The 14,104-nt window shown below is 38.9% G+C and overlaps 1 protein-coding gene across 3 annotated transcripts in view; it reads right to left on the bottom strand.

Annotated features, from left to right (window-relative positions):
• Positions 1-14,104, bottom strand: part of Ttc3 (tetratricopeptide repeat domain 3) — a 165,682-nt gene that overhangs the window by 31,497 nt on the left and 120,081 nt on the right. For all 3 annotated transcript variants that reach the window (XM_023715931.1, XM_023715932.1, XM_023715933.1), the window contains 7 exons: positions 13,061-13,197; positions 11,674-12,000; positions 8,814-9,065; positions 6,594-6,637; positions 5,523-5,579; positions 4,077-4,144; positions 1,648-1,749 (listed from right to left, as the gene is read on the bottom strand). In XM_023715931.1, the coding sequence (XP_023571699.1) occupies positions 1,648-1,749; positions 4,077-4,144; positions 5,523-5,579; positions 6,594-6,637; positions 8,814-9,065; positions 11,674-12,000; positions 13,061-13,197 (987 nt within the window). The remainder of the gene's footprint in view (positions 1-1,647; positions 1,750-4,076; positions 4,145-5,522; positions 5,580-6,593; positions 6,638-8,813; positions 9,066-11,673; positions 12,001-13,060; positions 13,198-14,104) is intronic.

The raw sequence follows: 14,104 nt of genomic DNA, 5'->3' as shown, positions 1-14,104 counted from the left end.
TTTAGAAAATAATACTTCCTATTTTTAGGCACCAGAAATCAAACTTAGGACCCTGCACTTGCCAGGCTGGTGCTTGTGCTGCTGAGCTATCTCTCCAGCTCTAATACTTTCTTGGCACAAAAGAAAACTGTGCAGTTGCCACAGCAGATAAATGCATGGGATAAAAATGATTAACCTCGCATGTTTACTTTTGAAACTCAAAGAATTATGTTTTGCTGTCAAGCCGAGGCTGGAAAAGAGCGATACTGAGCCCACTAGTGAAACGTCTTACAGGGCAGAGGCCCTCACTGAGCAGTTCAGGCTAGCCTTAAATTCACCTTGGATTCTGCAATCCTTCGGCCTCAGCCTCCTGAGCGCTAGGATTATAGGTGTGTGACAGGCACCATGCCTGTCCAAAACATTTTAAGAAGGGCTAAAGACATAGCTCAGTGTCAGGGTCTTGTGCTCAATCTCTAGCGCTACAAAATAAAGAATTACATTTTGACATATAATTTTCTGTAATTTCTTGTTTTTCCACTATTGTAAGATGTACATTCTATCTCAAAATAAAGACAAATTATTTTTTCTCGTAAATTTAGTTTCTTCTCACTTAAAGTAGCAATAAATTCTTTAAGAGAAAATCTACTGAAAACTACATATTGCAGCTTGGCTTTGGATGCTAGAAGCAAATTCTAGCATATTTTAAGAGGTACCAGTATCACTAAGTAGCCGTTTCCACATTGTCACCCAGAAGTTCTCTGGAAAAAGAATTTGCATAGCACTGTACTCTTAGGAAAAAAAAAAAAAAAATCAAAAACAGGGACCTATGGCAAATAACTAAAATGATGGAATTTAGGAAAAATAGAAGAAACAATCTTACTATGGATGAATGAAAGGATTTTCAGAATAGTGCTTTTTTTTTCCTTTCCTTTTTTGGGAAAGGTGTATTAAACCCAGGAGCACTTTACTGAGCCACGTCCTTAGCTCTTTATCTTTTCTTTTGAGACAGGCTCTACGTGGTCCACGGAGGACTTATACTTGTGATCCCCCTGCCTCAGCCTCCCAAGTACTGAAGCAATCATAAGGTACATTACTACAACTGCTGGTTAGGTTTTAAATTAATCTTATGTTGGAGGTCAGGTCGCTCCATTTTTTCTTTCCTTATCTCCCTTCCCCGTTGGAGTGCTGGAGGCTGACATCAGGGCCTTGTGCATGCATCTGCACAGAGAAAATACGAGCAAATGATCATATTCTTTGGCAAATGACTTCCCTTGAGTTCATGATAAAAAGATCATGGTCTAAAAGCCATGTTCATCAGCTCTGGCAGGACATAACAGGAGAGCCTGAGAAGCAGAAAGTATCTCCTGGAGGCAGGAGAGCATCTTCGAAGCAGCTTAAAACTGATGAAACAATGACCATTTAGTCTTTAAATTTACTAATTAAATATCTTCAATTAACTTTGGTTAACAGAAAGAAGGGTTTTAAAAATATTTATCTGCAGGGGTGGCAGGCCAATAAACAAGTCCTTTAATGTAAGAGACCTAAGTTGAAGGACTGGCAGCCTCCTTAAGAACAGTTGCAGGAATGTCACCCGACTCACTCATACTGAACAGCACATTTTGTTTTGGGTCACTGTACCACAGCTTCTTATGCGAACATTCAACATACTCGTTAGCGTGCTTCTGTGCGTAGAGAGCTTCAAACTCTTCTATTTCCTGCCGCAGGTGCTCAGGCACTGCGAATGGGCCAGTGGGGTCGCCCTTGCGTCTGCTGATTTAAGAAACAATTCTTTGAATAATCAGCTTCTGGGTAGGCTGGAAAAATAACTTGAGTGCAATAAACAAAATGATGGAAACATTGCATAACTGCAAGTTATAAAGAAGTGCACCAGAAAACTGAATGCGGCAAAGTCCTCCTTCCAGTTACAGGAAAGACCTCCACCTGACATCCCACAAGCACATTTGCTTCAAAGTGCAGTCTTTAAAAAAAAAAAAATTAATATTGCACTAATTGCAACTCATTGGGTTAGGGTTAGGGTTAGAAAAAAAAATAATTGCAACTCATTAAAGGTTAAGAGATAAATGGACAAAATGTTTTATAAAAATGCTACTAATGCAAACTCAAGTGAGATTAAGGCAGATAGAAGGTAATTAATAAAAAGCTGTAGTGCTAGTTTACTCTCCTGCCAACAATGATGGTTTCCTTTCTCCCCACAGCCTCACCAGCCTTACGTCACTAAGGATAGCCCTTCTCACTAAAGTAAGATGGAATCTCACTGTTATTTTCATTTGCTTTTCTCATCCACTATAGAAATCTTTCAAAAAACCCTAGAAAAAGGAATTCCATTTGGCCAAGCTATACCTCTTTCCTAGATATCTTCCTCAAAGAGTTAGTTATCATATTACAGTAAATCCAAGTTTACTGCAGAATAATTTATAATAGCTAAATTATGGAAGCAAGCTACAGATGAACAAAGAAGATGGAGTACTATTCAGCCACAAACAAGGATACATTTGAGTCATATGTAGGAAAATGAATGGATTTTGAAAGTATAATGCTGTTAAATAAATCAAAGGCAGCACATATATATCTTGTAGTTTCTTTTATATGAAAAGCCTAAAATATAAAAATTTGAAGAGCAAAATAAGAGAAAGGTAGTAGGAAACAGAGAGGTAGCCTTTTACAAACAAATGGAAAAAGGATCCGAGGAAGGGGACAGGAAAGGGTGGTAGGAAAGGAAAGGAAAAATGATCAGGGTGTGAAATGTTTATGTAGTAATTCCCCAAAATGAATGTCATTGCTATGTACTGCAAACATACACTAATAAAAATAAAATTTAAAATTAAACAATTAGAGAAAATGTATCAACTTCAGTGTGGGCTCTACACCAGGATATGTGATTGATTGATTGCATGATTGATTTTTAGGATATGTGGGCTTAAATTCTGGCTCTCTTATAAGTTTCTGTCCTTGGAAAGCACTCGCATACACGGTGCTGGTTTCCTTATCTACCTTGCAGATGTCACCGGCCTTGTCTATTGCTAGAGTCGACTCCAGTGAGTTCATCCACGTGAAACCCTGAGAATGGTGCCTGGTACTGAAGTGTCGCTCAGTCACAGTGAAGGTCCCGCTCTAGTCTGTTTTAGTTCCCACAGATTCACACAGTGGAGTCTAACCACCAAGAGGTGGTATTAGGAGCCTGAGGACAGAGACCTTATGAAAGGGACCTGTGCCTTCAGGAAAGACACTGCAGAAGGCAGCCTTGTCCTCTCCACCACGTGAGGACATGGAACAAAGGTGTGACCTCTGAACCTGCAAGTGGGCCCTCAGCAGACAACGAATGTGCTGGCACTATGAGCTGGGCCCAGCCTCCGGAAGGCGTTTCTGTTGTCTGTGAGCCACTCGGTTTATAGGAGATTGTTTTAGTAGCCCAAATGGACTCAGATCAGCTCTTATTATTTTGACTTATTAAAACAACTCCTCCATTGAACCAGTGAAAATGACTGAAAATGTTCACTATTCTTATAACTCATTTAAGACATACAAAAAACCACATTTTGGGGGGTTTTAACCCATAAAGTAATACAAGATAAAAATGTTACTCTTTCTTAGTTTTATTTCTTACATCTATTTTTTTTCTTTAAAACTTAGTTTCAACCAGATGGTGCTGAAAATCAATGGCATAAAAAGTTAAGACATAACGTCATATGCACCCTCCAAAATACCTTCTTTTCTCCTGAACAGAAAAGAATGCCAATGAGCAGCACTACAGTTTCTTTACCAAAGTACTTTAAATGTTACTTTCCAGATACTCTGAATGATTTTCCCACAGTACATGACACATAGGAGGTTCTCAATGCATATTTACTGAGTAAATGTCACCCATCTTGCAACTTGAACTCATTTTTAGTTCTTAACAACTACAAGATACACTATTAATTAAATCAAGATGGATCACATCCAGTTGTCATAATGAATGCAAATCTTTAGAAAGGGATGTTAAAGAAATAAAGTTTCAAAGTATGTTAAATTAACATGATTTATTAAGTAAAAACTTCTAAGTTAAAAATGAAACAAAATTTACAAATTGGACTTACTTAGAGTCTTGACGTGAAGTCTCATTATTTGGTGCTAATGAAGATGTTACGGACCCAATTAACATCAGCTGGTTTGAAAGACAAAAAATAACAATGATTTGCTACCTTAAAAAGTCATGAAAGAAAATTACCAACATTGAAAGATAACAGACACTATGTCAACTTCCAATATTTAAAACCTATCCAAATTTTGCTATAAACAAAAACACAGAATAACGCAAGTTTTAACATCCAAAAAGTAAGCTCAAATTAACACTTAGAGCACTTTCAAATGCTCTAAAACTTTATATATCACTCAGTTGTTGTTTGTTTTTTGAATTTTTTGTACCAGGAATCAAACTCAGGACCTTGCGGTCGCCAGGCCGGACCTTATACTGCACCACTCAGCTACAAACCCTGGCACCAGCTCACTCAGTTCTACCCCCATTTTAGCTGAAGACACAAAGTAAAGCTATGTCTGGATGCCCAAGCTGCTCCTATCCCAACATTCACCCATTTTCCCACCCCATCTCCTTTGGCCCAGGACAGATGCTAACGCTAGAGCCTCAGAGAATCAACTATGAGCCTTAAAGTGACACCCTGCTTCTCCCATGCGCTTGGATGGAGCCGTAGGTGAAAAGAAAGGGTCCTGTTAGTCCTGAGGGCACTATGATGATGAGAACTCATCATTTTTGTAATGACTACTTCAGATGATATTCCATTTGCTAATCTCATAAAATTCATTTTAGTATTAATAATTATTAAGTACTCACTACCTCGTAAGTATGTAAACAGCAGGTATCACTGTTATTCTTGTTATTCAGATGGGGACCTGGGAAGGCAACTCACTCAAGGTTGAGTAGAACCAAGAGATGAGCCCATCTTCCCAGAAGAGAAAGCCTTCCTCGATATTCTGTTCTACAGCCACGTATATAAAGTCTTAAAAAGTATGGGCAGTGTTTTTATTCAGAAATATGTGGAGAATATACATGACAGCAAAAGTTAAGTTTGTTAAAGAGTAATTATATGTAATATGAACATAAATTTTCTTGAAATGTATGACTATTCAAGTATCTTTAGGGCCTTGGGCCAGCAAGATAGCTCAGTGGACTAAGTGCCTGCTTAGGCAAATGCAGGGACCAAGGTTCGATCCCTGGCACCACACGTTGCACTGGCCCTGCCTCCCAAGGCATGCTGAGCTGGCCACTGAGTTTGGGCATGGTGGTGCATGACTGTAATCCCAGTGTTGAAGAGGATGAAAACAAGAGGATCACTACAAGTCCAGACCTGTGTAGTGAGACCCTGTACCAACAACATAAAAAAGAAAAAAAAAATCTTTAAGGCCTAGAAAGTCTTTCTCTACTAAGAAAGTCTTTCTATATTTTAAGAATTGTTTCTTATCTACTCACATATATCTAATTATTTTGTGAGGTTTAGACAAGAATCAGTACAAAAAATATCCCATACCTTTGTATCTTTCAGCCTTTTCTTCTTGCCTTTGTTCTTTGTCTTGGTAGAAGTGATCTAAAAGTCAGGAAAAAAAAAATCAGTAAGCCTTCAACAGCAATTATGAAGATCAACATAAACTATGATTTCCACATGCTAGTTGTAAGTTAAAAATATATAAAATATTTAACAAAAATAGTATTACAAAGTGTATTAGCCCAAGTGCCATGACTTACACTAAGAGAATAAAGTTAATAGTGACTAATGATACAACTAAAAGTTGTATTTAATCAGCTTTGTGAGGAAACCTGGTTGTGTATGATAGCAGCATGCCAGTGATATTCCTTCTACTAAGCCAACTAGATCTTTGGCACCTGGTCAGGCCCTGGAGCAGAATGAAGCAAGCCACATTCTACTCCCTGCAGGGGTGCAGCTGGGTCTCCACATGAGCAGGGCAGCATCTGCAAGAGCAGATGAAGAGGTTCCCACATAAAGGACTGATCCCTGACACCAGTACAACAGTGTCTTTCTCTGTGAAAATACCCATAATGCTGTTCTCACAATTTCAGCATGCCTCTTAACTGAAAAATTTCTGAGCCTGCAGAAAGACTAAAAGTCACCTCTGGAACTATTCTTAGCTTGAACTCAATATGGAGCTACTTAAAACAGACTCTTTGGTTTTTTTCTAGCACAAAACATTGTAATTTTATTTATTTATTTAGCAGAACCAGGGATTGAACTCAGGCCCTTGCGCTTGCCAGGGAAGTGCTTATTCCACTAAGCCATCTGCCCGGCTTGTAACCTTAAACATTAAATATAACTTTCTATCTTTGTTCTAAGAGATGACTGGGAAACTCCTTTACTCTCTAATATCAACATTTATTGGCTGTGAAACTTTATGGAAACTGTCTAATTTGGTGCTCTGATTCCAAGAGGAAGACTGGCAGTGACGTTCTAATGAAAACAGAGCAACATCATCCGGAAGTGCTCCTTGTTTGACCCTGGTGCCACGGGGGATGTAAGTAAGCACTGGCTCGGCGCCTCTCACTAATGCAAAGTAGAACACAGGGTTTCAAGTAGTCTAGCACTCACCGGCACTTCATTGTCTTGTTTCCTTAATACAGTACAGCGGCTGTCTGCAGGAGGAAATGCAAGATTCTGTGAGGAAACTAAATACTATACATCTCCGTCCAATCTACTAAAGCCTTGACACTCCCTGTGACTATGAGCACAGACTATGTTCTGCTCCTTATTTGGCTCTGACACAAGTTTAAGTCAAGGGCAAAATGACTAAGTGGGAAACTAACCAGACAGAAGCACACGGTTCAGCACAATCCGAGTGCTTTCTGTGTGTCATCTATACCAGGGTGTGGGATACAGAGACGTGTAAGAGCCTGTGTTCTATTAGCAAAAAGAAAACAACAGAGACCCAGTATTACGGAGCCACAGCAAAATAAAATGGCAACGAGGATGCTAGGGTTTGAAGTCCTCAGACAGAGGTCCAAGGAAGGTCAGGAAGGGCTCTGGGGAACTGCAAGCATGAACAGGATGAAGCAGGATTGGCTGTGGGTCAGAAGTGGCGTATGTGCAGACAGGGAGGGCGATGATAAGCCCACACATATGATGTGGATGTACCCTGTAGACAAAATGATGCAAACATTTCTCAAAGAGAACTGTTGTTACAGGATTGGACAGAGGCTATACTAGAGTCACTGTTGGCAATGCAGGAGGAAGAACCGATGAATGGAGACCATTTCAGAGGCCAGTGCAACAGTTCAATTATTAAATGGTAACTAAGGCCCTCACCTAGTCAAGTGGGATAGACAGGTAAGACCTCTGGCTCTGTATAAAAATTCTCTAAGGAATTTCACATGCAGAGTTAGGACAAAAGTTGGGATTGCCAATGACAGTACTGGTGAAATTACTAGATGATTTGATACACACGATCTGTGGATCACAGACCACTTTCCAAGTAGCTGGGCAGTGGATTTGAAAAGTTTTCAGAAGCATATTCTTTAAATGAACAGCGATAAAGTAAAAAATATCTGGAGCAAGATTATATCTGGGCACTAGAGTTATTAGATTTGGACATCTTCTAAGATATCCAGTGATTCTGTTGGTGGCTTCTGATCTCATGACAACACCTAGGGCAACAGTATCAGCCATACGCACTATTTTAGGTATGGAATAGAAGAATCAGAAAAATTCTACACTGAGAGGAAACTGTATCATTTTCCGTTGTCTTATGAGATCCAAGCATGCACTGGGTTTTGCAAACTCAGTTCTAGGACAGACTATGTCACCACCACCAAGAAACTGAGGAGAGTAAATTGAGGCTATCAAGCAGCATCCACTTCCAGTCAGGAAGCAGAATCCTAAAAAGCTAACAGTCATCTGTGCATGTGTGTGTGCATTCCTACGAATCACAATGAAACCAAGCTTCTCAGTTCCTCAGAGTACACATGGACTCTGTAATACTGGACCAGGCCAGGCCCATTCATGTACCCTCTAAAAGAACAGCATGAAATTTAACTCACACTATATGAATAGACTTCTGATGTTAAGGACAGTGGGAAAGATATTATTATAGAAAGAAGACATATCACAAATGCTGAGAAATTAAAATTAGAACCTATAAACATTAAGATTTTAAAGTAAAATGGGATCACACAGATCACTGGCTCCAAATCATTTCATTTTAATGATAAGGAAACTGAGGCCTAAGAGAAGCTACACAATTACCTGTCAGTGACCTGCTCCACCAAACTGAACTCCAAGCCATTACCCAATAGGCTCCCTGAGTGCCCACCAGCCTCCCTCAGCAAAGCTCAACACCCTGTTGCCTAATTCCATTTCTACACTTATAGCTGTGTCAGACACAACCTATTTCACAGCTGTCTTCTCACAGGAAGAAGACAGGTACTGAGTCTTTCCTTTGAAGCCCCCAGCATCTTCCATCATTTTCCTAATCAAATAGTCACTATTGTCAATCATTATCTTTCTTAATAAACTGGTTGTACTGTAACCATTCCTATAATTTTCTTTATTAAACATTTAAATAAGCTACATTTGTTTATATTTTTTTTCTGCAAACAGGGAGGGTGCTATGTAGTTCAGGGTAGCCTTAATCTCATTATGCAGCCCAGGCTGGTCTAAAACTCCTGGTGATCCTCCTGCCTTGGCATCCCAAGTGCTGGGATTATAGGCGTGTGCCACCAAATCCAGCCAATTAGCTAGTATTTTTAAAACTTTCCCAGATTAGTTTTTGTTCGAGGGTTAGATATAGCATGAGTTTAAACTTGATCCACATACCCATTATATCAAAGAATTCATCCAGAGCACTGTGCAGTGCTGGGAACCTCTCTCTGTGATCTTCCAGAAGCCATATTAAAAAACGTGCTTCCTTCAGTGATGTGGGCTCGCAGAAATATTCAAGCGTCTTCCCATCTATAGCGTCGACTTTATCACCATATTTCTCCTTCCAGAGGAAAGCCATGATGGTAAAATCAAGGTCCTTAAGCAATGATCCATATCGAGCAAAAAAAGTTCCTGCGGCGTCTAAGCCTGTAATAAAAACAAAAACCAAATCATAAAAAGGCAAAAATTATTTATTGTAAAATCACACAGGCATTTCACTTCCCCACAAGTGGTACCATTCCTGTTTGCTTATATTTTCAGTGAAAACATATAAACACTTGAGGACAGACTTGTTCAGGCTATTATGCATTTAAAAATAACAGTTAACACTATATACAAATTTTAATAGTTTTTTAATTAGTTGAGTATGGTGGGCGAAAGGCTTCTGTCCTTATAGTCATTTTCATGATACTTAGGAGATGAGAGTAACATTAAATTCCTTTAAAAATATAATACTATTTTTCCCATTAATTCATAATGACTATAATTCCAAATGACAACAAGGTTTTCCTACATATATTTCATAGCAACAAAACATCAATAATATGCAAAAATCTCCCCAAATGCATTTAAAAGAACAAGTACACTTCCCTCTTCACACGGCTCCTTTTTCCCCAAACTGTCATGACTCCACACCCTCCTCTGCAAATACCAAGGTGGTCACTGTTCTGGATTTCATTCCCCATTTTCTAGGTCAGAAAACAAGATGGCTACAGCTTCACACATCCCTGCTGGAAAGCCTTACTTCCTCTTAAAAAGCAAGAAGAGGGCCAGGGAGATGGCTCAGTAGAATAAGCGCTTGTCTGGCAAGCACAAGGGCCTGAGATCAATCCCTGGTTCTGCCCCCTCACCCCAAAAAAGCAAGAAGACAATCCATGTATTTCTCCGTGATGACTCTAATACAACAAGATCACCGCCTGTACAGGACACAGCTTAAGTCAGCAAACAAAGCAGAAATTGTCTAGGGACCATTAATTAAAAAGCAGCAAATTACAAACTAAAAATAAAAGTAGCAAAAGCTTTATAATATATGGTAAATACTACTTAAGAGTAATTTTCTGGGACTGGAAACCTGCAGAGACCCAGCCATGGCTGACTATGTCAAGTTAGCTGCCACCTTACTTTCTCTGCCCCCACAGGCACAAACAGTATCTTCAATGTCCTACAATTCCAAGAGGCCTTCTGGCTGTAGAACTCAGCAGCTGAGTATGGATGCAGAGCCTGCCAGGTTCTATTCCTGGGACTGTTGCTGAGAGCTGCTAGTATTTTTTCTTTTCTTTTTGAGACAGAGTCTCACTATGTAGTATTTATTTATTTAGGGAAGGGTCTATAGGGTGCTCAGGGTCTCACTACTAGATTGGACTCATAGTGATCTGCCTGTTTACAGCCTCCCAAGAGCTGGGATTACAGACATATGCCACCATGCCCAGCCTCAATTGCCAGCTCAGTGCACCCTGGGGGGTGGGACTGGCATGGCAGGTCCAGGGATCGAACCCCAGACCCATGCCTTGCTGCAGGTGCCTTAATCTGCTGAGCTATTTGGCCGGCTCTTCACTATGTAGTTTATACTGGTCTTGAAGTCACTGTGGATAGCCCAAGCCAGCTTTGAACTCACAGAAATCCTCCTGCCTCAGCTTCCAGAGTACTGAGATTACAGGTGTGCCACACCACACAGTGCCTGATATTGCTTCTGAGGTTCTTGTTTTTCACCAAAAAGCTACCACCTGAATCAGCTATGTACCGTGCATGGGTCCAGCTCTTATTCTGGTCATCACAATAAACAGTGCTCAGGCCTACCCAGTGACAGACAAGCCCTATCTCTGCTGAGTTTCCTGCAAGGCCTTGGGCAGAGTCTGCAGGGGCCTAGGACACATCTTGCACTCCCATCCCTTCTCCTGCCAAACCAGGAGTCAGGGCAGAGTAACAGCTATGTAGTCCAGTGAGTCACAGTCACCCAGTTCCATCCAGGAATGTTCTTCTCTTGATCTTGAGACACAGACCTCCCTGAGCAGGTCCTAAGCAACGGCTCCTATTAATTAAGTCTTTCTAAAATTTTCTTTATAGACTCTGGACTTTATAGATTATTTTGTTTTTAACACAACTGCTGATATGTACACAATCATGCAGGTTACACATTTACAAAGCATTTAGCATAATAGGAATCCGTGTTTCCCTAAATAATCTTTCTTTTGTTTATACCTTTTGAAATAGTATTGCAACTTGTCTACAAAATAACCTAAAAATTATGAGGACATTATTATTATTATTATTTTTTTAAATGATGACTTCACTCTTCTATTTATTTAGTGTGTGTGTGGCCAGCTCAGCCCACCAGGGGGCGGGGCTGGCTGGCATGTGGTGCTGGGGGATTGAACCGCGGTCCCTGTGCTTTTGCTTAGCTTGTTCTAAGTAGGTGCTTTAGACCACTGAGCCATCTCACCAGCCCGAGGACATTATTTTTTAACCATAGAAGTTTCTAGGCTAATAGTCATAAATGAAGCCAGGCAAGGTGGCATACATATGTAATCCCAGATCTCTGGGAGGCTGAGGCAGGAGGATTCTAAGTTGGAGTTCGGCTGGAAAACTCAACAATTAGTGAGACTATCTCAAAATTTGAAGGGCTGATGTAGCTCCATGTAAAAGCCCAGGGATCAATTGCCAGTGTGACAATAAACAGACAAGAAACTGAAAAGGGATCCGAAGCCAATATTCATCCTTCCTACTAACTCACTGCTCTAAAATGTAAGGGACATACCAAAGCCATCAAGCTTCTGGAGCCAGCTGGCTGCTGTAGGCTCCACCTCTTCAAGCTCACACAGGATGTGTAGAAATATCCTTGTATTCACTCTATTCCTTGCTTGAATCAAGTAATTAATGACATAGTCCACTGCTTCGCTGAGATAATTTTTGTTAGAGAAGCACGTTACATAGTCTTCTGTGGTCCAAACTTTCCATGAAATCAATTCTTTGAGAATCTTGTTAGGGTCTGGTACACCGGCCTGAATTTTGTCAGAGTACTGCTTCAGGCAGTGTAGAATTCGGTCATCAAGGAAGGGATAACTCTGAACATTCTTAGCAGTTTCTAAGGACAAATAACAAAGGTCAAACTGATAAACAGGACTTATTTGTAATGATATAAATAGAAATAATGTAACATTACATAATATAAAAGTGACTTCTTCACTGTTATTTTATATAGATAATTCAAGATACATTTTTTCAAGATACTTTCAATTATAAATAGAAATATTTAACAATATATCTGAAAAAGCTTGAAAGTTTATATTAAAACCAACAAAGTGAGCAGCTTAACTCCTCATTCCACATTATTCATAGAATAGTGTTTAAAATGTATTTCCTTTAAAATAAGGTTTCTTCCTTCAACAATCCTAACCAATGTTACCAACTAAATTATATGAAACAAACTGGTTAGCTTTTAACCATGCAAAATTAATATCCATTCATTGAAAGAAATGCAGTACATCATTTTGACTGATTTGTGGAACATGACTGTAATACCATGAAAAGCAGAGAGCAAGGGGAAAACATTTCCTTTTCCACTGGTAAACATAGCCACAACAGTAGAAAACGGGGAAAGCTGAAAACAGACACACTGGCCAACATGTGCGCTGTATGTAGGAACAGGAACATTATCCACAAGAGAGTCCCATGTTGATCTGGGAATAAAAGGCTGGATGAGGTCATCTTTCTGGGACCTTTTCTGAGCTGTCTTTTTATTTGGATTCAGTATTATTTCAAATAAACAGATCATTTAGAGCTCAACACTTTTCTGACACTGAAACTCACAGAGCAGAAGGTGCAATTTATCTTCAAATCCAGCCACATGGCAAGGTGTCATGCCCACTGCACTTCTGGCAGTAGCCTGGAGTCTGTACCAGGGCAGTTGTGACTCCTGGGGCATTGCATTCTAAAAGAGAGCTTTTCAGACCAAGCCACTTGATGTTGTGGAGTGACAGAAGACAGTACTAAGATACTAACTGAAATCTGTGTTTTAGTGATAGTATTAAAAAAATCAAACTCAAATCTATATTTCAATTCAATAATGAATACTATGAGGCCCATTTATAATTATACCATAAAGCAATTGTATATACTATCTTATGTTGTGGACTCTTGCATACCTTTCTGCTGTTCTTTTTTGGGTGGATTACTTTCTTTTAAGTCCTCTTCTCTTTTTTCTTGTGCTAATTTTTTTGCTTCTTGTTTCTGGATCTTTCGCTTCATTTTTTTGTCTTCTTTCAGTTTGAGCTTCTCTAGGCTGATAAACATTTATAATTAGTGACAATTCATCTTTGTTACAACCTCCCATGAACATTTTCCTTTGCCAGTTATAAAAACTATTTTCCAACCAGTGAGTGAGACATACTACTTCTTAGATAGAACTTGGCCTACATCTCCTGTTCAATGTAAAAATCTGTTGATTGAGTCAAAAAAAAAAGAGGAAATACTTGTTTAATAAAACACAATAACTAGTACAATTGACTTCTAATTAAGAATACAATGTATAAATGGTATATATGTTATTTGCATGTAAATAAATTACTGTATAAGTTAAATTGCAGCAACATAAATTATTCAGTAAAATAGTATATGCAAACTCTCAAAGAAAGATCCCATAAGAAAATATTACTTTCATTTCCCAATAATGACCCACAATTTGGTTAGTCTGGTTACAATGAATTCTTTTCAACAAATAATTCTGTCCATCTTTTCTTTTTACTTTTCTTGGTCACAAATAATAAAAATATCACTTTTTAGAATGAAAAACAAGAAGCAGGACCAAAAGGAAAAGAAAAAAGGATTGGAATTATTTTATTCAAACAAAAAGATACAGAGAGGTGAATAATTTAGACAGTACATTGAGGATTTCAAGGTAAGAAGGTGCCATTGGTTCAAAATGTTTGCTGAAGAGAGATAAAAAAGGAAAAGTGCTTTGGAATTAAAGTTTAAACAACCGAGAGCTAAATTTATAATTTTTATCTACACGCCCAATCTGTTAATCAAACGTGATTTTGTAACATGAAATGCCACAATTTTATTTATAGATCCAGTCACTAAATAATGACTGATTAGAATTTTTAGTATTTAGCCATACCAGGCTAGTACTCGTAGTTTATAAATCCATAAAAATAATTTTTAAAATATTTATTTGGGTGTATCTATGC

The sequence above is a fragment of the Octodon degus genome, unplaced genomic scaffold (genome assembly GCF_000260255.1).
Source record: "Octodon degus isolate 3935 unplaced genomic scaffold, OctDeg1.0 scaffold00045, whole genome shotgun sequence".
In the NCBI taxonomy this organism is placed as follows: Eukaryota; Metazoa; Chordata; class Mammalia; order Rodentia; family Octodontidae; genus Octodon; species Octodon degus.
Note: the sequence above shows the minus strand (reverse complement) of the source record. Positions and strands in the feature narration are given on the sequence as shown.